The 16,863-nt window shown below is 36.9% G+C and overlaps 1 protein-coding gene across 4 annotated transcripts in view; it reads right to left on the bottom strand.

Moving 5' to 3' along the window:
- Positions 1–16,863, bottom strand: part of SDCCAG8 (SHH signaling and ciliogenesis regulator SDCCAG8) — a 118,691-nt gene that overhangs the window by 39,832 nt on the left and 61,996 nt on the right. For all 4 annotated transcript variants that reach the window (XM_072856482.1, XM_072856484.1, XM_072856481.1 and 1 more), the window contains 3 exons: positions 11,522–11,649; positions 9,292–9,400; positions 2,426–2,557 (listed from right to left, as the gene is read on the bottom strand). In XM_072856482.1, the coding sequence (XP_072712583.1) occupies positions 2,426–2,557; positions 9,292–9,400; positions 11,522–11,649 (369 nt within the window). The remainder of the gene's footprint in view (positions 1–2,425; positions 2,558–9,291; positions 9,401–11,521; positions 11,650–16,863) is intronic.

Below are 16,863 nucleotides of genomic sequence, written 5' to 3'. Positions count from 1 at the left end.
ATGTCACAATTCCTTATTATTCAAATGCAAATGTTAGGTCCCAAGTTAAGTCAAAATCATTTTGATACAAGAAACTTTCTAAAGAGAGACAGAATAACAACAGATAGAAAATTAGGTAGGAACCCACTTTGCAGGATTGTGTTTCAAAGACCAGTGCTATTTGTAGCTGCATACAAAGGGGAAACATATTGTGTTAAGAAGTAATGATCCTTAACGTTATTTTGCTGTGATTATTAGTATCTGAGTGATGGATTAAAATCTGAGGCAAAACACATTATTTTTTTTTTTTCTGCCTTTACTAAATAGCATAGTCAGATCTCTATTTTCAAAGTCAGAAGAGAAAAATCACTATTTTTATTTGGTGGAAGTCCTTCAACATAAATATAAGGAACTGGGAGATTTATTTGTTGTAGTAGTTATACTTTCTGCTTTTCTTCACCTAGATCTGAATACTTCATAGCCAATTTATAGCATTTGGGAACTGATACTGAAAATCTATTACAGTATTCACATGGAAACTAAAATTAGATTATACTGAATTTTTAAAGCAGTTTATTATATCAGGCTTGTCACTTATTACCTGGATTTTAAGTGAATATAGTGCAAGATCATAATTAAAAATATGTTAAAAGAGTCCCCTCTTGAAATGCTGGTAAAGTGTACTGTTCATGATTCAAATACCTGATAATCTCTGCCATATTTACATATTCTAAAATATTAAATAAGACATGCTACCATTGTCCTGTTTCTCTCCTTGTTGTCAGCAAAACAGCAGCAGCAGGTAAGGCACTGACTGCAGCATGACCACTCTGGTTTCAAACCACTTTTCTGTTCTGGATTAATGCTTTAAACCTTTTCTAGTGTATAATCATTGCTGCTGCAGCAGAGAATGAGCAACATTTTCCAGTAGATCTATTTGGTTCTGACAGAGGAAAGGCTGTCCTAAAAACTTACAAAGCAGTCTTAAATTCAACTAGATACTAATAATTCTACAGAAGAACAGCGGGGGGGGGGGAGATTTAATTCCCCCCCTCCCTCCCCCCCGAAAGTAACCCTGATTCCTCAGTGCATGTCCCCCATATGATAAGAATCCACCACAAGTAAAGAAACCAAAAGGGAGGTGAGATGAATGGAAATATTATGTGGTCACATAGATCAGGGACACAGTTGTAGCATTTTGAATTTCTTTGTTCTCTGAGCTATAACAGATGATGACAATCCTGGGTTACAGAAGAACAGGATGAGGTACAGACAGAAATCTGAAAAAGAAGAGGAAAGAAGGGGGTCTGGATGACTGAAAAGAATGTATGGAGAGCTTGCAAGAAACAAGCCGATACGGACAGAGAACGGAGAGATGGCAGCAAAAAGTCAATAGTTGAAAAAAAAAAAAAAGAGCATACAAGACTGGCTGATTCCATACATGCAAGTTCTGTTCTTCTCAGCTGGTCAATGGTCAAAAAAAGCAAACAGAATTTTGCCCAGCCAGGAACATCTAGTCCAAATGAAATTAAACTGCATTTTGCCTTTCACTACTGACAAGAGCCTGGTAGCCTGGCTGATTGGGTTTGCAGAGTTGTCTCTCAGTCATCTCCCTACTTTATTCTCTACCTCCTCAACCATGCCTAAGCTCTTTCCCATGCCTGTTGCACTGAATGTGGAGTGGAAAACAGAACAAGAGAGCATAGACAAACTTTCTCGTACCAAAAAGAAAAGTCTCTACAGTGATCTTTAAGGACATCTAATCCAAATCATAGCACAAGGCATTATCAGTCTGGACACTCTGGCCAGAACAGTCAATTGGTATCGGTGGAAATATTCCACACTAGTCTTGCTGTAGCTGCTCCCAGCTCTTCCTGAGGAAGTTGCTGCTTCTCTGAAAAGACTAGCGGTGCCTGGAAGCTGTTAATAGTTCTCTGGTTACTAAGATCTTCAGTAAGATTTGTCTGTTTATACAAGTTTGTACAAGTTAAATATTACTGAGAAAGGTAAGATGGTAAAACCACAAAATACACCTATTACGTGGCATTATGGAATCCACATCTGTACTCTGCATTCATATTACTGAATAACCTCCTCTCTCTTTCCTCCCTGTCCCCCCTCCCCTTTTTTTTTTTTTTTTGATATGGCAAGACAATTCATCCAAGTTAGAGCAGATAACAGCCGAAGCAGCCCACACACATATGTACTAGGCTTAAATTCTTTGGAAGACTGTGTTGTTCAAGCTTTCCTTTTATTTATCCAAAATGGCACAAGCAAAAGATGCTATAAAAAAACTTGACAGAATGCTTGGGGAGGGGGAAGGGGTGGTCATTTTCATAAGGAAAGAATATTACTTTCAAACAACCTAGTGTCATTTTTATGTTTACACAACACAACAGGTACAGTAGAGCATACCACATACTGACAGATTAACAGGACCTCCTACCTCGACTTCATCCTCTCATGCATTATCCCATGCTGGATACATTGTTGGTCCAATTCATCATTCCGTTTCTGCATCTTCTCCAATCTGCCATGAAGATACTCTTTTTCCTGACTAAGCTGGTTGACTTCAGATCTACAGAAGTAAAACACAGTGATGATGGATGTTGTCAGATTTCATCCTGCAGCGTGCCATCAATATGTGGCTTCAGCATTTATAAAATTTCATACATGTATATGTAATGCATAAACAGGCTATTACTAGAACTTACAGAAACAAAACACAGTTTCAAATAATCTTAAGACAAAAGAACACGATGCTGAAGGGTATCTGGTAAATATGCCAATGGCAATCACTCAGTCATAGGTTGGGTATGCTAATTTCAGCCTAATTTAAACAGGCATGTCATTTGGCATTATGCGTTGATGTTAAATAAGATCAATAAATGTAAATTCATACTTGTTAAGCAAGAATTTGGCCAGCATTTTGAAAACACATTTCAAGTTCTTTATTAGTAAAAGCTAATATCTAATTTTAAAAATGGCTACTAAAAACTTGTTCAACCTTTACTGCACTGTACAGGTTGAACTCAATAGTGGTACTGTTTTAGAAACTTTATTAACCTAATATGCCCAGAATACCATTACACAGATTAAAAAAAAAACCCCAACACATTAAGAGGAAAATTAATAAACCTTAAGAAAAAAGGGACAAATCATACAGGCACACCCTAATCTACATAAAACTCGGTGCAGCCTTTAAGAAAATTAGTCACTTCTAGCAATTCTTATTCTTCACGGGTGAGCAGAGACACCAGATCCATGAATGACCTGGGACTGCTACTTGCTACATCTCTAACCATCAGCCCATGGAGAAACAGGCATGAGCTGTTTCTTAATATCAGGAAAAGATCTCAGATTAAACTGTGATAAAATATACATTATGCACTTGTACAGTTTAACTCTTTGGAAAAGGTTAATGAGAACATGTCAGAATCTGCTATACCATCAGAAAGTAAGAATCAAAAGCAAGCAAATTTGTTTTATGGCATCTGCCACTCCAGATCTTGAGGTTAAAAAGCTTCAGAGATATCTTTAAATCATAAACTTAAACATGCTGCAGTTACAGCAGAAAGATACTTTACCTTCCTGGCTGTTACAGAATGCAACAACAACTGACATTCTGAAAAATACAACAAAGTGCAGGGGGGAAGGAATACTCCTCCCTCAAAAACATGTTGTTACACTGACAAGTCAAATCTGGAAATGACAACATAATCTTTTCATGTTTAAATAGAGAACAATACATGATATCATCTGTGAATCTAAAAGAACTTAGCAGGGGAAACTTTGGAAGAAGACTGTGTGTAACTGAATTTAGATAGGGAGTTACAGCTCTATTAAGGAACATCACTGACAAATACATCAGAATTGTGTTGATGTATTTGTACAGCACAAGAGTTTCCTGGACAGGTACGTAACAGTGGGTAGGATGTTATAGGAAGGTAAATGAAGTCAAATTTTTACACTGATCATTTATCAAAAATACGAGTAACTTAAATGTCAGCATTAACAAAGTATTGTCAGATGGACCAATTGTTATCACACAGTATTGAACGCAGTCTGTACCTGATACTGTAAGAAAGACAATCAGTGGATAAAAGCAAAGGTCCACTGCAGAGCAGCTCAACAGGGATCTGACGTTACAAAGCCCAACCAAGTGGTAACAGGGACTAAACTCAAGATTGCATTCCTTTTTTGACAGCAAAATGCAACAACAGCATTTGCCATGTGGGAATACTGTAAATTATCATGTTTGTAGGGTTTCCCAACTGGAGGATCCTGCTTCTTTTTCTGTACTTATATGTTGCTGTCTCATTCATGGAAACAGCAGATGCAACTTTCAAGGTGGTAAAAATCTCAAAGTTTTAAAGGGACTTATTCATCTCCAGCTCATTTGAAGGTGCCCAAAGTCTTTCTGGAAAGATCAAGGGATTCAAATCAACCAAAACAAAAATGCTACTGAAAGTTACAATTAATGAAACACAAGAAAGTACTGAAGTCATTGAAAACATGAGTAGCATGATCTCTAATCTCCAAAATACAGCTCTAAATGCCTGATGCTTTGAACCATGTTACTTGCATTCTCTTCTCCTAAAACACCTCTTTTGTAATTACAGTTGAACTCAGCAAAAAAAAAAAAACTTCGTTCCAGTTAAAATATTATTTACACGATGTCCCTTCCAAGTAAATATCTAAGAGTCTGACCACCCAGATTCAAGTATTTCATTACAGTATTTCATTTCATTTCAACTTTGGAGGACAGCACATATGAAGGGCAGAATACCTATTAAGGTCAACGTTAAAAGGTTCACGTGTGTCGGCATTAAAGAGAGAACAGTGGTCCCAATACAAGACTGCACACAAGAATCTTCATTATTACCTGACAAACCTTCATTATCACTCTGCATCTTTAAATATATCACTCATCCACCTCAGTTTCCAAAGATTAAGATAGAACAGTTAATTCTATGTGATATTTAAATAACTTCAAAACTGTTGGTTTAAAAAAAAACAAACCAAACACAACCACCAATCATAATCGTAATAAGCCTGAACAACTGTACTGAACGTGATAGCACATTTATACTAGGAGTAGCAATTCCACCCAGCCAGGGGCAGGACCAGGTCTGCATAAATGCTTCTGAATCACTCTGCTCCCAAGCTGTCACAGCAGGGACAGGAGAGAGAGGGGTGCAGGTGCCAAAGTATACAGTCCTGAACTTCAGGGATAGCCCACATATAATGCCAGGGACAGAGGTAAATTAGAAAAAAATATGCACTAAGCACTATATCTGATGGATCCAGAACAACTAAAAGACATAGCACGGACATGCTGATGTTGCTCCACAAGAGCTACTCTGGGTCCGACAGACAGAATAGTAAGCTGTGGTGGATTTAGAAGAAACTGAAGCACGCAGACATTTGGAGTGCGGCCATCTGAGCTGAACTCTGCATGGAGTTGCACTTCTGCAGACTCAGGCTGGCCCCACAAGTCATACAGTCATGTTAAGGTATCTGTGTGTGCTTCTGAGATCTGATAGACTCAAAAGACCTGTATGAAATCAATATTATTTCGAAACCGCACAGAGCAAAGCTACGATGTCATATGAAAATGAAAATGTAAAATGCATGCTTCTAAGTAGATGGGTAACAGATTTTGCCAAGTCTCATTTACTTGTCACTATGTTGAAAATAATTGATGATGACTGGGAGGAGGATAGGGACAACCCTCAATTTGAATTCAACTAGAATTCAAAAACCCCCCTATACTTCTGGATCTGTTCAACTACCAAGAAAGCCTCAACTTCTATTTAAAAACAAATTTAAGTTTTTATCTACCATCTTTGCTGGAAGAGTCTTGGGAAAAAAAAACAGGTTCCTCAAAAAAATTCAAATACTGGAGGCAAAGAACCAGCAAATGTTAAATAGTCACAATTCAAAGTCAGTCTTAGGAAATTTTTAGGATGAGCTGATTTTTGAACACTAAGGTGGCAATGCTGCCTTCACTCCTCTGAACTACCTTTTCATTGCAGTGCTTTTTAAGCACTGCCTTTTCCTACTCTTAAAACCAATTGTTTACTTGGACAGCAATTAAATACATGGTCTAAAATATTTTGTGCTGACAGAGTATTGTTGCATGTAATTTTAATGACTGATCCTTCACACAGACTGTTTCACATCTTCGTATGGCTACCTTCAACAAACATTTCACTCCTGGTATTGAGCGCAATGACTGCAGTCAACCAAACATGCAGAAAAATAGTTCAGCCGGGTGTGTGTTCTTTACTTCAATTAAACTCACACAGTTGGATGCCTACTGTTGCCAAACCAGTAATATAATTTATACATTATAGTCCAAACAGTAAAACTACACTAAAAGTCATTTAACAATATTTATAACACCATAAAATACAGTGTTAAAATATATGAACTGCAATATGTACCAAAATTATAAAATTTGTTTCTCATCATCAGTGATTAAAACCAGGATCATTGCTCTAGCTTCAATACTCACAACCCTGGTGACAGATTAGAATTCAAATCTTAATGATCAATTTACAATTAACAAGATAGAAGTGAAACAAATTAAACCAACCATTATATATAACGAGACCCAATGGACTCCCATTGTTCCCCTTAATTACAAAACGCAAATCACAAATACACAGTGGGTAGTGTTAAGCATTAATCTACAACCTAGAAACTCAGACAGTGACAATCAGAGGAAAAAAAAGAACAAAATAACAGAGAAGAAATCAACAAAGGACTATATTTTTAAACATGCCTATGCATACAAAAACCTTCACAGACACTATCTTCTTCCTGCACAGCTTGAGGGGTTTATAATTTGTCTGACATTGTCTTTCTGAAGCTTTTCTAATCCTATGTAGGGGCTAGCTCACAAAAATGGTTCCAGCTTACATATAAACAAGACTGCAGTTTAGATTTCTCAGAAAACCTGTATTAAATATAAAAATATACATGCAATTCAGAGGTGTTCACTTAAATTGTGCAAATACGTAGTTGTCACAGATAAATTTGAAATGCCTCTTATTACAAATGGGCCCTTTACTTCCCACCAAACCCCCAAAATTTTACATAAACTTACTCTTGCATCTGTTATTAAAAAAGCTTGAGTGTTTTACCATTTAAATTATGGTACTGCTAGTATACCATTATTTTTTAACCCCATGGAAATTAAGGCACAAAGATTCTAGAAGTATAGCAAGAAAATACACAGCCAGGTCCAAAATTCAGTTTATGATAAGGCCACTACATCAAAAACATGGAAAAAAAATATTTTCCATGCAAATAGGGCATACCGCTGCTTCATGATCTGCTTTTATTAATGTACATGAGAACTAAGTTATAAAATCTTCCAAAAATGATTGCTTTTTTTCAGAAGACAAAGCTACAGCATTCTGTCCCAGAATTGTGGTTTTACACTACACCCAATGACAATGAGCATGATGATTGCCTTTTGGAGAGATGCTACTGAAAGATATAGATGCTAATGCATTTAAAACTTTGCTGCATCTGATCTCCTGATCACATCACTTTCTGAAGCCATCTATTAGTTTTTCATTTTCCACCATCTCCAGTTACACCTTTCTGTTCTCATTTTCACATGCTTTCTTTGTCCCTACCTATTTCTCCATTCTTGTTACTGACTGCAGCAGCTCCCACTCCAATGAAGGCAAGCTCGAGCTTAGGGCCACTTCTCAGAACTGCTTTCATACATTCTTCCATACTGTTTCTTGTGCAAAATACACCACTTTCTGGAGATCCAAGAGGGCTCCTTTTCCCTTTTTCAGGTTCTTGACATAGTCAGCTAATGCTGGTAGGTGGAGAAACACTTGGCAATCTCTAGTATTTATTTTCAGAGAATAATGTGTTTTCACAGTATGTTTTCTGTCTTTCTTTCATCCTTTTACAGTTACTAGTCTGTGACTGTGAGCTCTAGCAACAAAGTCTGTGTGCATTTTTATTGCTGGAATAATAATATGATTTGAATCTATTTAGATTTTGTATTACTTTAGCAGAGGAGCTCTGCTTTCTCAGAAGAAAAATTCTGTTTGCTTCTCTCTCAAGTACCACCACAACATTTGCAAGGGAAGATCGTTTACATTTCCTCAAGTTTCTCATTTCTCCCCCAAACACTCTGGATGGGATTCATCTCCCAGCTTCAGCCACTTAACAGCTAGTCAGCACTTTATATTCAGTGGAAAGTAGGATGGGCAGCAGAGGTAGTACCTGTGGGAAGCATCATGTATTTTTTATATAGATCTATCTATCTATCTATCTATCATCTACTTATATCATTCTCCTTTGACCATTCCTGGAAACACAATACTGGGATAAATGAGCTCTCTCCCTGAATGAGTGTTGCCCTGGTTATGTTACCTCAACAGGATGATTAAATCCACCCAGCAGAAGCAGCATCCTATCTTGAAAATCAATTTTATCTTTGCTGAGTATTTTCCTTACTTCACATAAGCCATGCGAGATGAATCCTACTCTTAATTACCAAATTCACTTTGCATGAAATTTACAGAAGTTGCAGAATGCCAACTCACCACTTAAGTCCTGTTCACTACTCTAAATATGAACCCTGCAGAAAGTTTCAACAGAGACTATTTTTACACTTAAACATGTAAAATCAAATTATTTACTAGCACAGAACTACAAAATCCATAATTTTTTTTAAAAGATAGTCTTGTCCTATAGAACTTTTAAATAGCTTCCCGGTTTTGTTCTATTCCTGAATTTTTAATGGCTTTCTATTTAGACCTGCTATTGATTTTAACAAGAGCACCACATAACAAGCAGCAGCAGAATCAGAGCTTCAATGACAAGCAATTTTGATGACAATTATTTCAGAGATAATTATTCAGTGTGCAGTATTGTGAATGGAGCTTTAAGTAAATAATTAAACCAACAGATTACAGTTTTGAGAACTTTAAATATTTAGTATTTTTCATATAATTTCAGATAAACTCGAATTGTAGCTCTGTTAACAATTTTCTACTTTTCATATTAAGAATACGAAGATCAGGAAGAAAATAGTATGCAATTTTTACATTGGAATTGTCTAAGAAATTTGAAGTAACAGCCAGAAACATAATCTGAAAAGTGAAAAATTAGAACTACCCTGGATAAAAATCCATCCATATATCTTAACTGGCATATTATATTGAGATGATGTGTAATACCTAGGACAAGATGAATAATAATAAAAAATATTAAAAGAAAAAAAAAAAGCATGTCCTAATAGTAAAAGGGATAGGATAAGAAAAATAGACTAACCTGTATTTTTCTGACATTTGTTCCAACTTCCTTGCCAACATACAACATTCTTCCTTTAATTTTGCTATGAATGTATTCTGGGAGGTCAGCAATGAATCCAGTTCATTTACTAGAAATTATAAAATTATAAAACTAGAAATTTATTTTACAATTATATAAATTTATAGATAATTTAGAAACAACTTTATATATTCTTAACTTCTTTCCTCTAGATCTTTCTGGTTTTGGAATGTTTTTTAAACTTCAGCTACTTGGACATGGAATTATAACATCATCATTCACCAAATAAAGGCTATATGTCAGAATAAGCTGACCTAAAGTGTTAAAGTGATGTTGTCGCTGAATCAGGTCTTGCATGACAAGAATCACCATAAAGACTACATATCTAATCTGGTGGTTTTGCTTTTTAGCTGGAAGTTCATTGACTTTTCTGGGAGGAATAAAATTGGCAAGCCACGCTTTAGCAGCCTTTTGCTTGCTCAACTGGTGCAGAGGATACACTTGCAACCCAAACACTGACACTGTAGACTCTTTTCATTCTCTCCTTAAAAAAGCAGTTATTTTATTTACTGTGTCCTGAGCTTACTCTGATTAATGTATTTTTTTTCTCTTTAATGATAAGATATAGACTTATTGTCCAGTGACAGTTGCAGTGAAACCATTTTATAAATTAATTTTCAGTTACTATGAGTTTGGGCTGCCCCAAAACTTGTGACCTAGAAATCAAGCACCTTTATTCTTTCTAAAGGAAGATATTGCAAAATTATGTTTCTTGATTTCTGCTTTCAAAATCATTCAGAGAAAGACCATTGTTATCCAAATTCCTTGTATGCTTATAGGGTCACAATACACAAGGATTTCTTTATGTACATAATAAATGACTATCAGTTTCAACTCTTTCTAATTCTACTAGAAATATATAAAAACAAACTCAGCCTTACTGTTTTTCCTTTTTGTATACTGGGACAATTTATGCACCAGGAGGGTAAATTACACATCTCTTGTGCAAAATTACACTTGGTCATATGCAGATGTGCTGGCTAGAGTAGGGAAAAACGATTCTGAGAGCTTATTTTCTTTTCCTACTGTGTAGAGAGCAGCCATAACGTAGCAGTTTGCATTCCCTGAACACATGGAAAGGTCCTCTAGTACTGTAATAATGATGCAAAAAAGGCAGAAAATTAGATGGCTGATGTAAATGTGCCTGGTACCTCAGGTATTATTTGACACTGCTTAGGATTAATACAGGCTGTATCATTTTTCTAAAGGTATTGCAGGACTGATGGGTAAAAATCGTATTTTATTAAACATATGAATATACCATGTTCCATAAGAGTTGAAGCTCCTCCTTCTTTCCATGCTCAGGGGTTAGAGATTTCCTCTCTAAATTTTGTTTTTTTGTTTAGAATATGCACCTTTATTAATGTTGTTGGAATAATACTTCACAGTAACAAAAGGCTTTTTTTGTTTGTTTGGAAAACCCATTTTGCTTCCAGATTAAAGGTTAGAAGTTATTGATCACCTAAGTCAATGCAATGAAGCCTCCTATTATGAGAACCTGAAGTATGCAAGGGATTAAACATCTTTCTTCTAGATTGAGGGTGCGTGGGGGGGTACATGGTAATGCTAAAAATGTTTGAGGCTGCAAAGATTAAATAAAGGAACATATCAATTTGGAGCCAGTGAATTACATCCAGCTGCGACAGTGAATTAAGAACCGATTAATGGCTAAAGCTTTTCTCCAGTTTGGATGCCGAAGCAAACTCATTAAGCTTTTAGAGTAGCTATAATGTGTGTACTGTGGGAACTGTTCAATGCTATTCAGGAGACTTTAACTGTAAGCTCAGAGCATTTCCCGCAGAGCTTCTGATGCTATTTTCTTTATATAACATGTGTGCCTGAAAATCCAGCCAAAAACAAGCCCTTTGTTTTTCTACTTTGTTGTGGTCTCTCTCAGCTTTACGTTTCTTGAACACAGGTAAATAAACTCATAATCCAGATGGTGCAACAGATGTGAGAGCAGCACTCTGAAATCAACAGACAGTGGGCAATACTTTCCATTTTCTCTTTTAAACGCTAACTAATATGTAATTCGGAATCTCCGGTGTAGTTAGCATCTGCTCCCTTCGGCCAGCCAAAGGTTACAGGTGTTCCTGATGTCATTTCACAGTAAGGCGTGGGCCTGGCTTGTGAGTGAGTGCCCAGGCTCTAATCTTTCCCTACCACCTACCAGTTTTCTCATGCTGGGCCTCCATTTGCTGCATCTTCTGTGTCAGCTCCTGCTCTCTTTGCTGGGCCTGAAGGGCTCGGGCCTTTGCTTCATTGCTAATGCTTTGCTGAATGCTCTCTTTCTCCAATCTACAGAAAAACCCAAATAGGAAATAAAGAAAAATAAAAATCATATACTCAAGATGATAAATTAAAAAGGCAAAGCAGAACATTCAATTAATAATAACAAAAAAACCCCCAACTGGCCAAGCTTTTCACATTAAACATTCCCCTCCCACTTCAGGTTATACAAACTGACCTTTTTCTCTTACAATGTCAAACATTCTCCAGTGACTAGTAGAAAATGGATAGAAAATATTATCTATTTCCTGAGCGACAATTAGCCTTTCAGACAAAAATATAATTTTATTTCTAAAAATTTTAAACACAACTTCTTTCTCATAAGGAAGTTCCCCAACATCCACTTTGCATTGAACAGATTATTTGCATTTTCTTTTAAATGCTATTTATTTAATTCTGCAATGAAGCTTAGGGACCTGACCCTGAGATGGACTGGTTCCCAGTGAACCAGCAGGAGATAAGTCAATGGGAGTGATTGCCACAGTGCTCATAATACAGCTACTCTGAAAGCTTAATGAGTTTTTTTAAGCAACCAAACAAGTTTTAACTATTAATTTATGTAAATAGGAGATGAATGCATCCATTACAATAGAGAAGACTGTTAGCACCACACAGGCCCAGCCCCTTGTGGTTCTGCTCACCGGGGGGGTTGTACAGGAAGGTCTAAAGCCCAGTGCTGTTATCGAAGTATGCAAGCAAGAGAGCAATTTACTTGACCAGATATGCAAGATGGGGCAATCTACTCCCGAGGCAAAACAAATGCTAGACTACCACACTCCATTGAAGCATTTTATTTAATGCAAGCCAAGCAAAAACAGCATGGAAAATAAAAACCCAAAAAGATACATGCATATAAATTAGAAAAGGTCCTAAACTGCAAATTCATATCTAGACTTTCCCAAAGGTCGTGAATATTTATCTGGTGCACACTAGGATCCAGATTCAAAATTTCAGTGACTACACACATTACAAGGATTGATTTCTAGATTTCAAATGACATATATGCACACACTTTTCTACTGAAACTACATTTAATAGCTTAGGATAGGTTTCAATAAAGTCTTATAAACTTGTTGTTTTATTCTAGGGATAATACCTATTTCAGGGAACTACAAAACAGAACACGGTCACAGATCATGTAAGGATAAAGCCACATCTCATGTGGTTGCTGCACTTAACCTTTGGATTGGTGCCTAATAACCCATCCGAGATATTGCAATATCTCAGCATGACACACACAATGTTAAATCTTCTCTCTTAAATTTACCCCAAAGCAATACAAATGGTGGGTCACATTACACTAATTCCTGGTCCTGATGTTGCAAGCCCTACCTTAGGCAAAACTCCCTTTGAAATCACAGGCAGTTTTTTCTAAGGTATGACTGAGAACGATTTGACACAGAGAATACATTTAGATAGCAAGAATATTATAGCATTAAGGAAACAAAGCACATTTTTCAAGGCAATTTCATACGTTGAACGGCACTTTATCACATCATTCTCAGAATTACTTCGTAACCATATTGGGGCTATCCTAAGGAGTGATGCTTGCACATTTCCTAAGTGTAAGCTCCAAATATGGAAAGCATTACTATGAAAAATCTTTCCGTATCTGCTGGGAACCAGTCTATTTAAACCCCTTCCCCCCTTCCAAACATCTTTTACCTTCAGACAGTTGTCATGAGCACCGCACTGCTCAAAAAAACCACACTGGCACCTAACACATCCCCCAGACACTTCCAGCTAAAGGAAGTGGCAGTAGCACAGTATTTTATTTAATAGTGTCTCATTTGAGATGGCTGTGTGCAGTTGGGTGCTGTGCTGTCATCTGGCACACAGCTGGCTGGCCAGCATTCTGCTGGGGGTAGCCTCCAGCATGTATCAAGCTGCACAGCTCAAGCTACCAAGGCAAGCCTGTAAATGTCCATTTCTCATTGCTAGGGTCCCTCCTGTCGAACACATGCTAACGGGCAAGTTCAAAACAAATGGAGAATTTGCTGCCACCAGAAACACTCTCTTGCTAAGGGGACCCATCCAGAAAAAGCCACTCACCTGTGCTACTTACTGTAGAGAGCAAACTAGCAGGAGCTCAGAAACCATGGATGCATGGTGAGTTCCCTATGGCTGAAGTGTATATGGGGTGGATGAAAATAGATGAGTTTATACAGTGGATAAAAGCTCAACTATAAGACTAGGAAAACACAGGTAAGTCTTACGCAGAAGGGTAGCTGACTAGTCTCAATCTTAGCACCTAGAAAATTCTGGGATTGAGACACATCCAGTGCCACATAAAGTGCAATATCTGAGGTGCCCAGAACTGTTGAGGAATGAAAAAATTTCCTGGAGCCAAAGCTGTCTAAACTGAGTGGCAAGTCTTTCACCCACACCTTGAGCTGACACCTGCCCTGCTCTCTAAGTTCAATCTCTCTGCCCTCCTACAGAAAATTTCCCCAACACATTTTACATACATAGAGAAAAAAGAAAAAAAAAAAAAACCACCACCACCAAAAAATGGATAAAACATGCAGAAGGCGGCCCAACAGATTTCAGGAACTATTGGTAACATTCCTGCTACAACCAGCAAATACTGCAGGAGTTTTAGAAGGTTTGACACAGGCTGCTTATTTGCAATTACTCTGAATTGTGAAAGAAGGGGAGCTTGATTTAAGAAAAAAGAAAAGCTATGGACTGGAGACAGAAGGAAATAGTTACACCCCTCTAGTATTAGTGTTAAGATATCAGGAGTTTCCTCCTACAAAAACTTCAGAATTTCTCATATTGACTAAAGCAAAGCAACAACAGCCTAATTTTGATGACACAGGTAAGATCTGAATCAGAAATGACAGCTAAAGATGAATTGTACCAGAACTTTTTAAAGCATCATCTATAGGTATCAAAAAAAGGGGACAGGCTGCAGCAGCCTGTTCTCTACTAGAATGCAAACACTGAATCAAAATTGGAGACAGTAGCAAAAATTATAGTTCTTTCACATAGTATCCATTGTAAAACACTAAATAAATGCCTATCTGATAATAATTCTGGATTTGGCCATAACATTGATCAGTTTTACTAAACCAGAAGCACTGCACTCATGGTGACTTTCATTTTTGTGCCATAAGGTCAGAAGCAACCAAAGATTCATTCACACAGAGGCAAGCTCAAGCTCTCCTTGAGCCCTTTTCCACAGTGATTTTAGTTCTAAACACTGATTGTTTTGAGCTTGAGTTACGGCCGCCAAAGCAGCCTACTTATTTAACTTGTTCACATATCTCAATGAACTGGATATTGGTTTGCAGTGACTGAAAGCTATGCTTTCTAAATATTCTTGACAAAACAAAGGGCACAGTAAACTGTAGCTTATAGCACAGGAAAAAGAACAAGATTGCCATAACTTGCAAACCTTAAAAAAATCCTTGCTGAAAATTAAGTGAAAATTCATGTTGACCTCAGAGCTAACATAAAAGTAGGCTGGCTGAATTTGAGACACCCAACTTAATAAAAAAACCCCTTTCCCACCACTAACAAACAAAAACTGGATCACAGATCCATTTTCAATAGAAGACTGCTCTATGCCAAAAGGCTTCGCAGTAAAGAAAAAGGAAGAATGCAAAGACTAGTGATGTGAAAGTCATATTTGACATAAATAATAGCTCATCAATTTTTGACTGTAAAAAAACAGAACTTAGATTGATAAAACTTTGAATTTCACAATGCAGTTCAATAGTAGGTATTTCTGCAAGACTCTTTTTGCTTTGGTAACAGTAAAAATACAAAATGAAAAAATACAGGATGAGTCTCAGTGTAGAATTAGGCCTCTGACTGGAGGTCACCAGTAAATCTTCTGACAAAGCAGCTATGATATGAAGCAACCATGCTTCCTATATTGACTATTTGATTTTTCCATGAGATCAACGTGGCATTTTGTAAAAAGCTAATGGATCCATTAGTAAGGGCTATGAAGTTAATTGGACAAATTAAAATACTCCAGCAATTATCTCAGTTCAGTGGCACACAAGAGGTTATCATAACCTTATTTTTGACATCTTCATTTCTTATTCATTATAGTTAAAAATGTAATCATAAAATATTTTAGGCTTTCATATATACTTACTTTAAACCGGACTTCATAAATTATTAAGGCATTTAGTGTTCCAAACGTTTGAGGTATCTGAACTAAGACGACTGTTGGTCTAAATAATGACCAGTCATACTTGGGCAGCAAGAGGACCAGTCGAGCCTAACACTGATGCTTTTACTACATGCCTCAGTGATTGAGCACTGACCTCTTCCCAGATAACAGGTAGCCAAGTGGGCCAGCACTGTGAACTTCAGCACAATGGATCCCGTCAGAAGAGGGAAAGCACTCAGCTGAGGGCTCCCTTGGCCCTTCCAGAGGAAATGGGCTTCCTCTCCCAGTACTTTTGAAAATAAATGTGTAGCACAAGCTTCTATATACCAAATGGAAAAACAGTTTTGAGAAAGTATCCAAGCACTTAATTCTCAGTATATTTAACAAAATCTGGCCTGCGGGCACTCAAATCAAGAAGAACACTTTTGAAAATAGGACTTGAAAGCCTACGTGTTTTATGCAGTCTACTTTGCAAGCCTTCCATGATACAGGTCTAGTGGACTGTCCATTACAAGCAGCTTTCTGAACCAACTTCTCATAGGTTATTTCATATTATTATTTCAACTACAAGTGTCAAGGTAAGAATGGAAAATCAGAATATATCCTTGCTCTTCTCTCAGGCTACAGGGAAAAAAAAAAACCACACAGCAACTTTCACAGTAAAAAAAATGAATAAAACCTAAAATAAGAGGTCATAATACCTACCCTATTCTGTAAGGGGAAACATAAGAAAAATGTTTGCAGTCTCTTACTTTACTAACAGAAAGCATTCAAAAGCCACAATGATAAAGGTCATAAAAGAATGTATACAGAATAAAATCATATGTTGGGTCAGAACACTTCACAAATTTCTTCCCTCTGTCCTCCATATGTATCTTCATAAGTATGTCATACACAGAAGGATAAGGGCCCTTTTTTTCAGGTCAGCAGACAAGTCTAAAGGTTAGTCTGCAAATATAAAAAAAAATACAATTTACCAAGAAGTCATTCTCCCCAGGAATAGTCTTAAATCATTTTCTTTATTTCTCTAACTCCTAAAACTGCTTTCAGACCTGCCTTTCAATTTAACAGCACTGCAGTATCCTATTCAGGTA

This window comes from Ciconia boyciana, chromosome 3 (genome assembly GCF_034638445.1).
Source record: "Ciconia boyciana chromosome 3, ASM3463844v1, whole genome shotgun sequence".
NCBI classification, from domain to species: Eukaryota; Metazoa; Chordata; class Aves; order Ciconiiformes; family Ciconiidae; genus Ciconia; species Ciconia boyciana.
Note: the sequence above shows the minus strand (reverse complement) of the source record. Positions and strands in the feature narration are given on the sequence as shown.